Below are 15,353 nucleotides of genomic sequence, written 5' to 3' on the forward strand. Positions count from 1 at the left end.
TAGAAGGACACAGTAGTTTGGGGCCTCCACCCACCTTTGTTCCTTAGGTGAACTCTGATTTTTAAAAATAGACAGGAAATTGTGCTCTTTTCCTTTGGTTTATTTCTTTGAATGACAGTGAAAAAGAAGTGTCCTTGCTGTCTGAAAGGATAGTTGAAAAACAATATCTGGATGTCAGCCATCCTTTTGGAAAATGAGACGAGCTTTACAGTGCTTCCAGAAGGGATCCTGTGACCTGTGTTCCTCCTTGGAACTTTTTGCATCTGGAAGTTTCCACCCTCAGGTGGGACAGCTCTGTGCTCTAAGGCCTTGTCATAATGTTGTTAACACTGACTAAAGGCGTTTCTAGAAGGCTTTTCTGTTGCAATGGTTGTTGTATTTCTGTTTTATATGAATATGTGTCCACTCAGGGATTGAAAGGGTTCTGTGCAATATTCGCATGTTATCAAATTTCTGTTCACTCTTATTAGACCTGGATGCTGAGTTTCATTACACAGAGAGTAAAATGTGATGTGTGCTTAGTGTGCTTTGTAGATAATGGCAGAGACTGCAAAGGAGAAAAGGAAATGTTCCCTAATACCAAATTAGGTTTTATCTCATGCTAATATTTGAACTCATGTTGTTCAGCAGATTTATCAAATACAAAAGGGAGAACAATTTTCTTTGATGACTATTGTGTTTCTAAAGTTGTTACTTTGAAGTGATCAGCAAGAGAAGTCTTATAAAATCATGGGTAAGATTTAAGTTTTTCTGTTGTTTTGTGTGATAGATATAACCCCACTATTCCAGACTTAGAACAGATTTTTAAAAACAACACTTAAGTTAGAGGAAATTATCAATTATGTAGTGAGCAGTATCCCATGCTGGTCATCAATGAGTTATTCTTGTCACAGAAATGATAGTGACAATATTAGTGCTGACACTGTATTTTGGATTTGTGCTCTTCTACACATTTGCTGCTGGCAATTCTGGTGAAGTAGAGTATTAATGGAAAGGAAATTCCATAAAAATGATGGTAAAAATAGGATTAAAATGTATCATAACATCCGACAAATGGTGGTCTTCTTGTAAACATTAAATCTTCTTGTTTGTTGGACCCACAGTGATTTTCTCTTTAAATGAAACTGTATCAAACTAACATCCTGTTACCTAAATGTTTGCACTGGCTTGGGTCAGTAAATGCCCAGTATGTTTAGGATACTTTTTTGACCTATGTTTTTGTTACCCCCCTCTAGTCAAATGAGCCACAATTTTGCTCTTTCCCTCAGATTTGAGGGAAGGTAGGGAGCTTTTTCTGCCCTATAACACAAAATATATGGGCTGGATAAGTGTTTGGAGTATAGGCAGTGACATTTCAGTGCTTTTGCCTGATTTGGAGGACATGAGTGGAAGGAACAGGAACATGGTATCCAAACAAAACAAGCCAAATTATAGTCAGCAAACAGGATGATAAACTTCCTGGAAGCTTTTAGTTTATTGCTTAAGTTGATGTAATGATAAGTTCAGTTTGTGCATTTTTTCGAGCTCTTCTTTTTAACAAGAGCAACTAATTCAAGAGTACATATTTCTGCTTCACCATTTAGTTGCTGGAATTTATTTTCTGACAAACATAGCTGTTTGTTTTAGTTGTACATTTTATTCTTTTAGTTAGTTGTAGTCTGTAGCAAACTTGAGAAGTCAAGACGAGAACTTAGTTCCATAATTCAGTCAAAGATATTTTAAGGATGTGGGCTGCTGCTGCTATGTAATTGGCCATACTATTTTAGGACAGAGAGTTAAGGTCAAATCTCTTGTGAATGATGGTTTTGTTTATCTATAGAGATAGCATCCATTCTGTAAATTATTGCACTGCAATCTTCACAGTAGAAGAGGCTAGAAAAATATTTTGAAATGAAACTCTGTTTTTTTCTAAAAAAAAAAGCCTGTGGAAAGTTTCTAACTGTGGATTTGGCAACCTCCCTGTGTTCTTATCCCAGTTTCTTTCACATGCTGCTGGAAAAAATCAAAGTTTAGCAATTAGTAATTTTTAACAGGCAGTTTGGAGAAAATGAGATAAAGCCTGAAAGACCAAGCAAGCTGCTTTTCTTTTGTCTTCCTTCTGACAGAATTAGTTAATGTAGTGTCTGCTTCATTTTTATGTGTGAAGTATTAGTTACTTGTCTGGGCTTGTGCTTCATAATTTCAAGTGAACCCATCTTCCTGCAATGTTTTCTTCCTTAATTTTTGATATAGTTGTGCAAACTGAACACCTGGAATAGTGTTAGTAGAGAGAGCATCTTGCCCTGACCTCACTGCTTGCTTGCCTCCCTCTCATTCCTATGTGTACGATCTAAGGGAAGAAGGAAGGTGAAGGTGTTTCTGTCAGGATGATGTAGACACTGAAGACTTTGAAACTTGATCTTGATGTTGGGTCTCTTCTTAAAGCTACTCCATAGCTGTGGATCTGCTCCTGAAGCTATTTTACCTTCATTCCCAAGCTATCTCTACCAATACATTCAGGTGGTGCCATGGCTTGGATATGTTGTGCCATCCATAACCTGTGCCACCCATAACCTGTTCCTTAAAAGGGATAAGTCAGGCTTCCTAGTGGACAAGGAACACCTTGTAGTCCAGAAATGAGACTGTGATCACAGTAGCTTTTATTATTGCCCAGCAGATGAACCTCTGCATGGCTCACTGTCTGCAAGTGCAATGCCTTTGGCTGGCCCCTGTATGGTAAATTATAGTAGTCTATTATGGAAACAAGGAAAACCTGCAGAGACATAATTTCCTCATCCAGAGGAAGCATGAACTGCAGGATCCAGAACTATTGAAGATGCTGGAAAACAATATTTGATATTTATTTATGGTTTCTTGATTTCCTGGTCCCACTAACACCATTGTTCCCTTGTGTTGTTCTTAGAAATCTGGTATCTGGTGCTTTGAATGGTTTAGACAGTTCTTTTTTTTTTACTTTGGAGAATGGGAAGTGAGAGGATGTTGCTTACAACAAATTAATGCATGAAGTAAAAAATGTGAATTAAAAACTGTTCCATTTCCTTATGTAACCTTATGTAGAAAGACATAGTGAGACTTCAGTCTGTGGAATCAACGTGGGTGTTTTGGTAAGCAGCAGTGTGTCCTGGTATGAGTAGTATTCAGTGCTGTCAAACTCTGGTTGAGTATTTACAGATGGCATCTGCCACCACTGTGCTCTGTTTGTGCTTGTCTGCAGTTATGGTGCAAGTGGTCTGGTGAGGAGGGTGGTTTGCAGGATGCTGTGACTGCTGAATATTCTCCTTTTAATTTAAATAGTGACCCTTCAGACTGTCCCCACGGACTGACTGGGTGTGACAGTCTCCTTGTACTATTTTCACAGGTTTAATATCTAAAAAAAATCCCTATTTCTCTCTGCTTCAACCAGAGGATGGTTTAAAGTTTTTGATTACAGCCTAAAAGAATGATGCTCTTATTTCAGGAAAAGTTAATGATAAACTGTGTCATCTTAGGGTCTCAACACTGGAACAAAAATTTCATTAAGAAGGCAAAGCAAATGATATTGCAATCAGGTTTTGTCTTCTGTTTCCCCATAAAATTGAATGAAAAGGGCAGAACAGCCATGCAGTCTATGTTCCTGAGGAACACATGCTTCACAAACAGGGCAGTGTGTTGTGCAATTATGCTGGGAGCTCATCAAAGCCAAAGACAGGCCATAAACCTACATAAGACAAAAAAAGATTCTGTGCTTGAATAGCAAAAGGAGAAAAGAAAGGACCAGTGAGAGAAGTATAGCCTGTGAATGAGTGAGGGGTTATTTCTCCCTAACATGCATGTAGAATCCTGGTCCATATTTCTTGAAATTAGGAATTTATTTGACAGTAAGACAATCCAGCTAATGTGGATAAATTCAGATGGTGTTCATCATATAGTCTTGATGTTAAGATGCTCCATTTAGTTTTCTAAAATCATGTCCTCAGTGGTCATTGTATCCTTCGAGATGTGGAACCTCTTTGATGGATGTAAATGGTGATTAGCATGTAAGTATCCTGTGGTATAATTAATGTGCAGCAGATGTATGGATGTGTAGATATTTGCTTTGTGTATAGCATAAAGGAAAAAGAGAGCTATTTTTTCTTATCATCTACTCTTTTTAATAGTTATCAAACCAGTAAAGAAATAAAAGATGAACTATTCTTTGAATTTGCACAGTTGAAGTATCCCATGAACCAAATACAGTCTAAAAAATAATATTAATTATTTCTTTTTCATGGAAATTGGTTCAAAACCATATGGGCAGTTGGAAATTCATGAGACCAGCTCAGGGTAGAGAATAGAGACATATAACAACCTTTTGTTTGTATGAAGCTGTGTGTAAAATAATTTAAATTTTTATATTATTGTGTTCTTTTTGGAATAGAGTTAAGGCAACTAACACTGGCATCTAATTTTCAGAAACTAGTACTTTTCTCCTTTATTTTATCATTTGTATAATAAATGAAAATTCTGGTTCAAATTGAAAAACACTACATACTTAACATACTGCAGTGTTAATTAAATGATGGTTGCATGAACTGAGGCATCATTGCATATGAGTATGTAAATATGGACCTGTTTAAATGGCAAGCAATAGGAATTATCCAAGACATATTTCCTAAAGAAGGGAAGCGTTCTGATTGTTACTGATTGGGAAAGAACTTAAATGGGATGTTTCAGCTTTTTTTCTGTGATCAGGAGCAAGTACTTTCTAGAAGTTCTATACTCACTACAGCTTCCCTGCAGGCTTTGCGAAGAACTGAAATTGGGGAAGAAAACTGCTGTTTCATGTTCTTCCTTCCTTCGTGTTTTTCTTGGCACACGTGTGCAAATGCAAATGGCAGCCAGAACTGGCAATGAACAGTGTTTGAGAGTACATTTTATTTGTACAACTCTGAAAATAAAAATTTGAGCTCTCTCAAGCATTCTAACTCCTAATTAGCATCTAGCCATATTAACATTAAATAACTTCATAATTAAGGACTGTGCATTCCAATATTAGAAAAAAAGTGTTATGTTGAAAATTAAGCATGTAAAAAGGGGTTGGTGGGCTTCCATTGTGATTGCCTGTCAGTATTTTCAAGTTTCCTCAGTTTATATGTAAAAATGTTTGTTTGTTTTTTAATAAGCTGCATTAATCATAAAGGACCAAATAATTTGTTTTTATTGGTGCTGAGTCAACTTTCCTCCCTTATTCAGATACAATAGGAATTAATACTTGACATATTATATCTCCACTTTCAGAATTTAAATTTATTTCAGGTTTCCTCCTCATAATAAGTAATAAAGATCATGGCTTTCTTAATTCTGGTGGATATTTTTGAGTCGGAAAAGACTCACACTGGTCTTCAAACATGTTAATGGACTTTAGAAGGATATAGGAGATGTGACTTCCTTGTAATATTTTTGAAATTTCAAACTATTATTTTTAAATTGAACTGGAAAATCTAAATAATTCTTTTGGAGGAGTCATTTTTGACAAATGTGTTTCTCATCTTGTCCTCTCATGTATTTCTCACCTTTTACACTTCCTGAAATTACTGATTTGTTTAAAGAAATAAAATTTGTTATGTAGAATTAAAGAGTTGTTTCAAAAATATTCTAGGAATGTTGAGTTCTTCCTAATTGGTCTTCTTCTCTTAAAAAAAATAATTTAGGAATATCCTAATTTTGTGAGTAAAAATTGAATTAAAAAATCAGGATTTTTTTCCCCAAATTGAACAGAGAAAGATATTCTTGCATAAAAGAAGCAGAAACTGCAGTATGAAGTATAAAGGTTTCAAACATACGAATACTTTTCTAATTGTGATTGCAATATGGTGGGAACATACTGTTACTTCCAGATGTACACTTGTTCTGAGGTTTCCTAGTTTCTTGTTTTGGTTTGCTAGTAGTGGACACAGCTGAATTCACTGGGATTTCCTAACAAGAACCTCGTGTTCTATAAATTCAGGAAACAGCTGACTTTTATGAGAAGTAAGCTGTAATGGTAGACGTCATTTCTTTTCCATTTCAACTTGAGTGATACAAGATCAGTTATGTGATTAGCAGTACATTATTCACTCCATGACATACACCAACAGCACCCATAGGATTATGGGAATTATGGAATTACAGGGAATTCCACATACATGTGAATGTTTTTTAATACAGAGTATCTTTTTCATCAAAAAAATCTTCAAAATGTAATTAAGAGGAATCTTGGCATGCTGGAAGCATTTTGTTTATTGATATGGATGCCTGTTATTTGGTCAGTTTGCTGCAATCCCAACAGACTGTTCAGAAATTCAAAGGGGTCAGGCCAATCTCTTTTTTTGCCTTCCAGAACCTCTCTTGGTGATTGAAATGTAACTTGTTTGTATTTTTAATAGGATAAAGGCTTGGTTAGCAGCAATTCATGTTACATAAAATATTTGCTAAAAATATTAGACAAACTGCATTCTGCTTATTTTGCAGGTGGGGGTACATCACTTCTGCCAGTATATGGCCTTTTGCTAAAGCTCTGGTTAAGCTGTATTTTAATTAAGCAAAAATGTAGGCGATCTTCTAGAAGTTTGCTCTATGTGGCATCACATCACAGAAGCATGTGTGAGCCAGCCAGACCTCAGCCTCTGATTTGGTGAGATTTGGAATGATCACAACTGCAAGTGTGCGAGTGCCTCCATCGTTACTCATCAACCAAACTGCTGTTGACCAGCAAGGGCACAGCTGGTCCTCAGAAGAACAGGCTTCCAAAATGAGGATACTAGATATCCTTATTTTAGTGGCAGGATTCTTGACATCTGGGAAGAAAAGGAATAGATGTCTTCTAAACTGGGCCAGGAAAAGGTTGTACTAAATCTTTTTGAGAATGGCTTCAGTGCAAGGAAGAGGGTGGAGACATTGGACATCCTGCCTGGCTGTGTGGAACTGGACTGTAACTATAAATCTCTTACTTTCATCTGCAGTGGAGCTGAAAGGAAGGAAGGGATCAAAAGTGAAAGCTCAGGTGATTTTAGAGGTGGGGAACATGAGTTTAGGGGGCGCTGACTTAAAAGTCTCAAAGTGCATGAAAGAAAGAACAATATGTCCAGTAAAAAGTTGAAAAATATTGTCAGTGACCACAAAATGCAGAAAAGGTGATTGAGGGTTGAAGAAGGATGAGGAAAGGTTTATTTTGCTCTACTCTTAGAAATTTTCTGATATGAGAGAGGAAAAAAAAGATTCATGATGGAGAATGGGTTGATTATCCCAAAATGTGTCATCATATTAATAATGTATGAAAATATTATGAAGACACATATTTTTTCAAAGCATTAGTTTCTTTATTTGTGTGTGTACTTATGAATTCATGTTTACTTTAAGTCAGGGATGCTATTTCAGACAGACTGCTGCCCCTTAGGATCAGATGAATGGAGAAGTGGATTGTTTGGTAGATTGGGAAAAGAAATTATCTCTAGAATAGAAAACATTGCAGATGTTGTTCATCTATTCCCTCTGAACTTACAGGCACTGGAATATGATGCCAGCTTTGAAAGTAGCTCTAGGTACAGCAGGGAGAAAGAATGTATCTGACCTTGGCTGATGCTCTCGCTGCTGGTTGTGATTCATCCAGTCCTGCAGGCAAGATGGGAGAAACAGGTGGTGCCTCAGCTGGTGAATCACTGGAGAGAGAAGAAGAGTCTTTTGTTCAGTAGCAGAAGCCAGCCTGAGCAGCTACTGCCACTGCTGCTGGCACAGGTTAATGGGAAGAGGAGGGTAGGAACACAGTGTTTGCCACAGCTGCTACTGCTGCTGGAGTCTTCTCTATTGATTTTTGTGTTTTTCCTCCTTGTGGTGAAATCAAACAAAAGTGCTTCAACAAAACTGGCTTGGTGTTCTTCTGGGACTTGGACTCTGATGTGCATTAATTATAGTGTGCAAAACTGCTGTGCTAAATGCTACCTCGATGCCTGTGAACTGAATTAGCCACAACAGGCTAGTCAGCTATGACAGAGAGCTGTTTTCTTCCCAAGTAGAGATCTTCATGTTCTCTCTAGGATCATTTGGAATATTGTGAAAAGACCAAAATATTTGCCACCATGCAGATGCCTACAGTTACATTAAGAATGTAAAGAGAGAACATAGAAACTACAGGTGTTTCATATTTGTATTTCTAAATTTTTGAAGAGGAGGTTATTATCATAGGCACAGAAAGGTTTTCCTTATAGTGCGTCCCTTTACAGGATTTTGTCTTTGACACTGTGCAAAATAAAATTGTATTCTATTTTAATGTCCATAACAGCTTTATTCAGAAGGCTTTATGATAAGTTGGGCACTTCACTTGAACTGGTTTTCCTAAAGTGAAAACGTGCAGGAAATTACCTTATTAAAAATTCATATGTTTTTTGCATTTCACCTTGGTTTTGTTTGTGGCAGTGTAGAATTAAGGGTAGAAATGCTGTTAAAAGAATTCTGAGGGGGAAAAATTACTAACTATTTAATTTTTTTTTTTTTTTTTTAGATAAAACCCAATATTTATTTGCAGGCTTAATCCCAAGTAGGATTATTACTTTCAGAAAGATAGTTACATATCTTTTGTGATCCAGGAGCTCTGACATAATTTCTGGACTTTGTATCTGTAAAGAAGGCGAAAACTCTTTGTGCCCTGGGAGTCTTCTGCAGGCAGACTTCTTTGTTTTCCCTGATTTCATTCCAGATGTCAGAGAAGTCATTTGTGCTGTTGGCAGCTCCTTGTGCTATCTGTAGCAGTGGTAGGTTTTTGTTTTGTTTTTTTTTTGTTCCAACAAAACACAGAGCAACCATCAAGGAAAAAACCTTACCAAACAACAAACAATGCCACTCTTATTTTGATAAGACCAGAAGTCAGAATCCCCATAACAGGAACCCAGTGTGTGTTCTCTGTAAAAAAATGCTGCCTCACAAAATGGCAGCTGATCAGCAGACAGGCAAAACCATTAGTGTTTACTTTTAATCATGAACAAATTCTTTTATAATTCTCTGAATTTGGATTTTCAGTGTTTTATTGTTTCATTTTCATGCCCGTTGCTTCCTGTATTGTGTTACTGCAATGCCAGGGAAAGGATAAAAGAATGAGACAAGGGAGTAGTACAGAAAGTATGTAACAGTTTGCAGGTAAGATGAACAATGTGTGTAATTAGCTTCATTGCTATTATTAGCATGGAATCATCTCCAAATTATTCTTTACTGCATTTTTCAAGGGTAGAGGGGAATTATTCTTCTCTACACCACCATGGTACAGAGACCCTGAGTCACAGCCAAAAATAGAGACATTTTTATGTTCCCAGTAGGACCTGAATGGAGTCAGGGAACTTTAGCACTAAACTATTATCTTATATATTTCCTATGTAGTTGCTCCCCTATTCCAAAGGACTTAGTTGGACCCCCATGTTTTTGTCTGCAAGTTTCAGACTTGTAAAGATCATAAAACTTCTTACCATTTGACTCTCCATATTTAGAATTTTATCAGTATTTTGGGGCATTTCTTCTCCAAAGCAGATGTGTACTGCTCATGCAGATGCCATTTTATGTTAATGAAGTTTCTGGGAGGATCATTTAGAAAGTTTAGGTTTGTAATTTGAATGCCAAGCTTTGTGGGGGCAGGAGTCGTGGCACTCTGAGTGACTCAAGAATATTCCTAGAGTGACAGAGTTTTCCATAAACAGTTCTAAAGACTGACAAACAAAACTGGGTGTTGTTTTCTTAATGTGGGTAACAAACATCCTCCTTTATATTTGCTTTTCATCTGGTCTTTGAAATTTACACCACTCTTTATGGTAGCCAGCCAAACTGCTGCTCTGAAATGTTGCATGGAGATCTCTTAAAAGAGAAATCACCAATACTCTGGCTGTCAGAGAGTGCCAGGAATTGTTGTTTGCTGTGCTGGAGGGTTGAATCCCTCTACTATAGCAAGGTGGATAGAATGCTGATGGCACAAGGTGGAAATCTAGAGAATTGCAATCTGTTTTATACCATATGTCTCTGCTGTTATTTTAGAAAATTAAGAACTGAAATGAACCTAAGAGAAACTCTGGAATCTGCTTGGAAAGCTTTGAGAAAGTTGAGGATCCCTGTCTATGTGCCATTGCCCTGGGATCCTGGAGTGCACAGAGATATTTATTCTCTGTGTTTGTTATAGTGCTATGAAACTTCTACACTAGTGTAGATGAATACTGCAGTAAACTCAGCAAGATGTAGTAAATGCAGATGAGTCATGATTTATTGGCATGTATGTCTGATGTACTTGTATTGGGGTTGAACTGATTTTTCACTTCGGTGATTTTTGTTGGTTTTTTGCTTTTTTGTAAGCATGGAAATCATGTATGACTATTGATTCCTACACCTGTTTGGTCAGTCCTATTGTTTCCTTACAATTTGTAATTGCTTTGCTCCTTCATTCACCTTCATGTGGTGCTCAGTAATGAGTGTGGACTTGGAGTCTCATACTTGAAGTAATGGTGGAAGTTTTAGAAGGAACTCAGTGCTATTTCAGAGGAGTTCCTGACTTCTTGGTTTGTTTTTTTGTTTTTTTTTTTTTTTGTTTTTTTTTTTTTTTTTTGTTTTTTTATGTGTCCATTTCTTTAGTGAATTGTGAATTGGCTGAGATGTCCATTCTACTTTTATGTTTTTAGAGATGCGTTTTTTCTATGATTAATTAGAGCTTACTGGTATGATTTCAAAAGCTTATATAATTATTTCTTTCCATTACCTGACAGCTCCTGAGTAGTTTCTGTCCATCCTTATATATTTTTCTTTTAAAATCTGTAATTTCTGTGTCCTCCTTACAGTTGTGTCTGCAAATTACCTGTTTTTTCTCTGTCTGCTAATTTTTGTAGAAATGCTTATGGTTGTCCTCGGTTGATGCTTAAATAATTGTGGAGATTTTTTTGAGTAGTCAGCCCTCTCTGAGACCTGTGTGTTTATATGAGTTCAGAGACATTAGTCTTTTCATAGTTGCAGTGCTGGATTGAGGTTATTTTACACTGTAAAAAAAAACCAAACAATTACTTCTCCATCCTCTTGCCTGATGATGGCTGTCCATTCTCCCTGGGAAAGTACTAGTGCAGAGGTGTTATGTGTGTGGAGTCTGTGGTGTCTCTGTGCTCCAGGAAGGGAATTGATAAGGGGATTTATGTCCTGGAAACCTGGGTTTCATCAATGCTTTGCATTATTCACTCCACAACAGGTGAAGTCTGCCAGGGATCGGCCTTGGAGCTGGACACATCCATCCCTACCTGTGCTCCCCTGAATTCTCTTAACACTACTCTTCTAGGAAATGTGAAATTATTCAAATTATTTTACAATATGTGCAGTTTGTAGAACTTCATGTAAGTGCTTGAAAAATTCAAATTGTCACATGCATTGATTTTTTGAGACAGAGCATAATGATTTTTTTTCAGGAAGCAAATCTGCATTGATAGGGAGAACAATGGAGTACTGAGCAGTCTGTTCTAGTGGAAGGTGTCCCTGCCCATGGCAGGGGAATTGGGACTAGATGGTTTTTAAGGTCCCTTCCAACCTATAGGCCATTCTATGGTTCCATGATACTGTGAACAGCTGGCAATCTTAGGGAAAAATCTGGCCTCACACCAGACACACTACCCCTGCGGAATGAGTACAGCAAAATTTTACAGGGGCTTCCAAGAAGTTACAGGAAGGGACTGAAATTGTCCCAGGCCTCCCTACCTTAATTAGTGATTTGTGTCTGGGCTCTGCAAAAGTTTGGATTTTCCTGGATTTATTTTCTGATAACCTCTGCAGATGTGATGTCTGGGACAGTGCTGCTTGGACAACTGTTTATTGCAGCTGATATATTCTCTTCTTGACCTCCTGACTCCCCTCTAGTGTCTTGAATCACTTGGGAATAACTCATGCCTCAGCTCTCAGTTCCTTCTTAGTTTCATTATCAGCCAGCTCCATGCTCACCTTCCTTCAGAGTTACAGGAAATTAAGATCTTCTTAGATAACATAAGTGCAGATGAGCAGTATGTTTGGTCTATGGGGAAATAATGTGAACAGAGAGATATTACAGATAATAAAAATAGATGTGAGTTTCAGAGGTAGTTCTTATAATTATTTTTTCCTCTTTGATTCTAAAGCATATTTAATGGTGTTGCATGGTTTAGTGAAAACTTCCAAAATTTAACTAAGAGTCATGCAGGCTTTCACTCTTAGTGGGATTGGTTGTACAGATAATATATGCAGCAAATTTGCCATAACCCCTGGGGATATTCTTAGCAAGGAATGATGTAAAAGCTGTCGTCCACCATCAGTTAACTGCTGCAAATGAGTTAAAGGCATTTTTGTAGCACCAGTAAAACATTAAAAAGGAAGCACAAATAGTCAGGAAAAAGACGGGTTTAATGAACTAGAAAATCTACATCGTTGTAGAGAGTGATAGGAAACATATAGTGTGCTGGCAGTATTCCAAACTTAATTCAGTTTATGTCCTGGATAACTAGATTTGACTCTTCAGTAATAAAAATGTGTAATGCCAGTTACATAGTCCTCTTCAGCGGAGAAAGGATCATTGCTTGGGAATGAAAATGTTTAAGTCCCAGCAGAGGGCAAGAAGGGCTGCTGTGACTGCTATCTTTCCACACAGGGGTTATTTATTGCCTCTTTTATGGAATTTGCACCACGCCAGAATTTAGATGAGCTCATGTACAGTGTACAATGCACAGTGACTTGGAGCTAAATGGTTATGAAAGACATGACATTTGTGCACTCATGGTGCCAGGTTTTAATGACTGAAGAATATGCATGTCTGTGTGAAGAATTATCAATGTAAGATTTTAGTCTACAGTTTGTAGATACTTTTTAGGACATACCAATATCCTTTGCAATGAAGTGAATTAATGAAAATTAATTCTGCTCTTTGTACTTGAGTTATTTATTTCTTTAGGAATTGCTTACTGTACACATCTTCTTTTTCTGTCCCGTTCTTGAACGTAAAATGAAAGAAAACTTACAATTTTGGTATTTCATTGGTGGCAGTACTAACTTCTGATTTGATCACTGGGGATTAGGTTCTTGGGGAGGCAAGACAGAAGAGTTTTCATTAGGCAAAACCAGGTGCAGCTGACTGTTGTTTAAGCCAATTTACTTTACAATAAATTTCATTATTAATGTATCTGAAATCTGACTTTTGGTTGCTCTGGTAAAACTTACATGACATAATAGTATCTCCTGATTAGTTTAATTTGGAAATTAGCATCTTCTTTTGGGTTGTCTTGTGCTCAATTTGTAAAGTAATAGAGTGAGATTTTGAAAAGTAGTATATTTTTCTCTTGCTTGATTGTAATATGAGTGCAGAATGGAAGTGGTACTTCAGAGAATGTTCAGTTTCTCAGCTTCATTAATATTTTACTCTTTTTAACACTGTGTAGATAGGTCTTCTATTACGTTAGAATAACAGGACTACTAAATGATTTATAAATAAAGAGCTTACTTTAAATTCTGAATAATATTCTGATCTGGCTTTATATCCAGTTTGGGAAACAAATTAAAGCATAACATGCCAGAAGTTGTTCAAGTCTTCCTGAAATAACTTTTTCCTTATTTGTCTTGTTTCATGCAGGCTTTTCTTCACCGAATGATCCAATGTGCTGCAGCCAAAGTGGATAAAAATGTTACAGAAGAAACAGTTAAGGTTAGTCTCCTAATTGCATTTTTTTCTTCTGTTTTGTGTCTGATGTTTCACTTATGTATGTTTTATTCTTTTGCAGATGTTGTTTTCAAATATTGAAGATATTCTTGCAGTTCACAAAAACTTCCTGTCCCTTGTGGAGGACTGTTTACAGCCAGAACCTAATGCACAGCATGAAATTGGAACCTGCTTTCTGAATTATGTATGCTATCTTTTATTTCAGCCTTTTTTTCCACATCTTTTTTTTTTTATTTTTTGCCTTTATTAATTACCATCATGATGATAAGGGTACATAGTCATGAAGCCTAACTATGGCTTGATTGCATAATGAAGTTCATCTCTTGGTTACTGTCATGTCCAAGAAAAAAAAAGAGATGGGAGGCAGGGAAGAAAGGACATATTAAATGACACTTGTGGTGTTTCATCATTTTTATATTCACCAGATCAGCTCAGGCTGACAAACTGAGCCTTGCAACTTGGGCAAAGCTATTCCTGTGTGTTAGGTGGAGGTACAAGGTTGCATGCAGCAAGAGTAGTACTATCTTTTTATTCCCCCTTAGTGCTCTGCAAAAATGTGAATAGTTAGTAAAGAATTGTATATATTGGATCAAATACCTCCATGGTTCTGGATTGTTATTTTATTTCCAGCAACTGCAGTACCTCTACAAACAAGTGTGTTTGTATGTCCTGTAGTAATTGGTTTCTAGGAGTATTATTTTTCCTGTTGGAGCAAAACAAGGATGTTACTCTTACAGAGCTTTGCAAAATGAAGACAAATTGGTTTGCTTTCAGTTGTAGACCTAACAAAAGGTCCAGGTTTCATTGTTATCTCTGGTTAGAGTCACATTTGTTTGTTAAGTCTTTAATTTTTCATTGTGGCAGGCAAAATCTATTAATGGTTAGTGGAAACAATTTACAGAAGTTGAGTAACATCAGTTTTTAACTTTGCAGAAAAATGGATCATATTTGAAAACAAGTGTTAGCAGCAAATTGGGTAATAATGTCAACAAATTAGCCATTCATTTTGCATTTTCTTCATGTATGTTTTTATCCTGTGTGTTTGTGGGAGTGCAGCACAGGCTGGAATCTATCCAGCTGAGGCTCAGCTCTATGAAAAGGGACATCAATGTCCTGGTGGACCACCATCTCAATATGATTGAACGGTGTGCTGCTGTGACAAAAAAAAATAAAGTCAAGAGAATGCTGGGTTGCAACAGTAAGAGCATCACCAGCAGAGATAAAGAGATCATTATCACTGTCTGCTCAGTGCTTGTTAGGCCACAGCTGGAGTTCTGTGTTCAGCTGGAATTCTGTGGTCCCTGCTGTACAAAAGAGATGTGGACAGTCTGGACAGGTTTAAGAGAAGAACCACAAGGATGATCATGGGAAGTGTTCCATGTGGCTGCCTGCAGGAGCTGACTTGAGAAAAGGCTTAAGTGAGACTTTATCACTATGTTCCAGTATTTAAAAGGTGGCTACAAAGATGGAGACTCCCATTTTACAGAATCACGTGGATAATAGGAGGGGTAATGGGTACCAGTTTCTTCTGGTGAAATTCCAATTATACACCAAAGAAAAATTTTTCACAGTGAGAACAATCAGCCATTGGAATAATCTCCCTAGGGAAGTGGTGGATTTGTCAACATTGGACACATTTAAGATTCCACTGGACAGGATTCTGGGCCATCTTGTC

At 37.0% G+C, this 15,353-nt stretch overlaps 1 protein-coding gene across 3 annotated transcripts in view; it reads left to right on the forward strand.

Moving 5' to 3' along the window:
* The window catches only part of PREX2 (phosphatidylinositol-3,4,5-trisphosphate dependent Rac exchange factor 2), a 171,691-nt gene that overhangs the window by 30,853 nt on the left and 125,485 nt on the right, over positions 1-15,353 (forward strand). For all 3 annotated transcript variants that reach the window (XM_036400614.2, XM_054514457.1, XM_036400606.2), the window contains 2 exons: positions 13,592-13,663; positions 13,740-13,862. In XM_036400614.2, the coding sequence (XP_036256507.1) occupies positions 13,592-13,663; positions 13,740-13,862 (195 nt within the window). The remainder of the gene's footprint in view (positions 1-13,591; positions 13,664-13,739; positions 13,863-15,353) is intronic.

The sequence above is a fragment of the Molothrus ater genome, chromosome 1 (genome assembly GCF_012460135.2).
Source record: "Molothrus ater isolate BHLD 08-10-18 breed brown headed cowbird chromosome 1, BPBGC_Mater_1.1, whole genome shotgun sequence".
NCBI classification, from domain to species: domain Eukaryota; kingdom Metazoa; phylum Chordata; class Aves; order Passeriformes; family Icteridae; genus Molothrus; species Molothrus ater.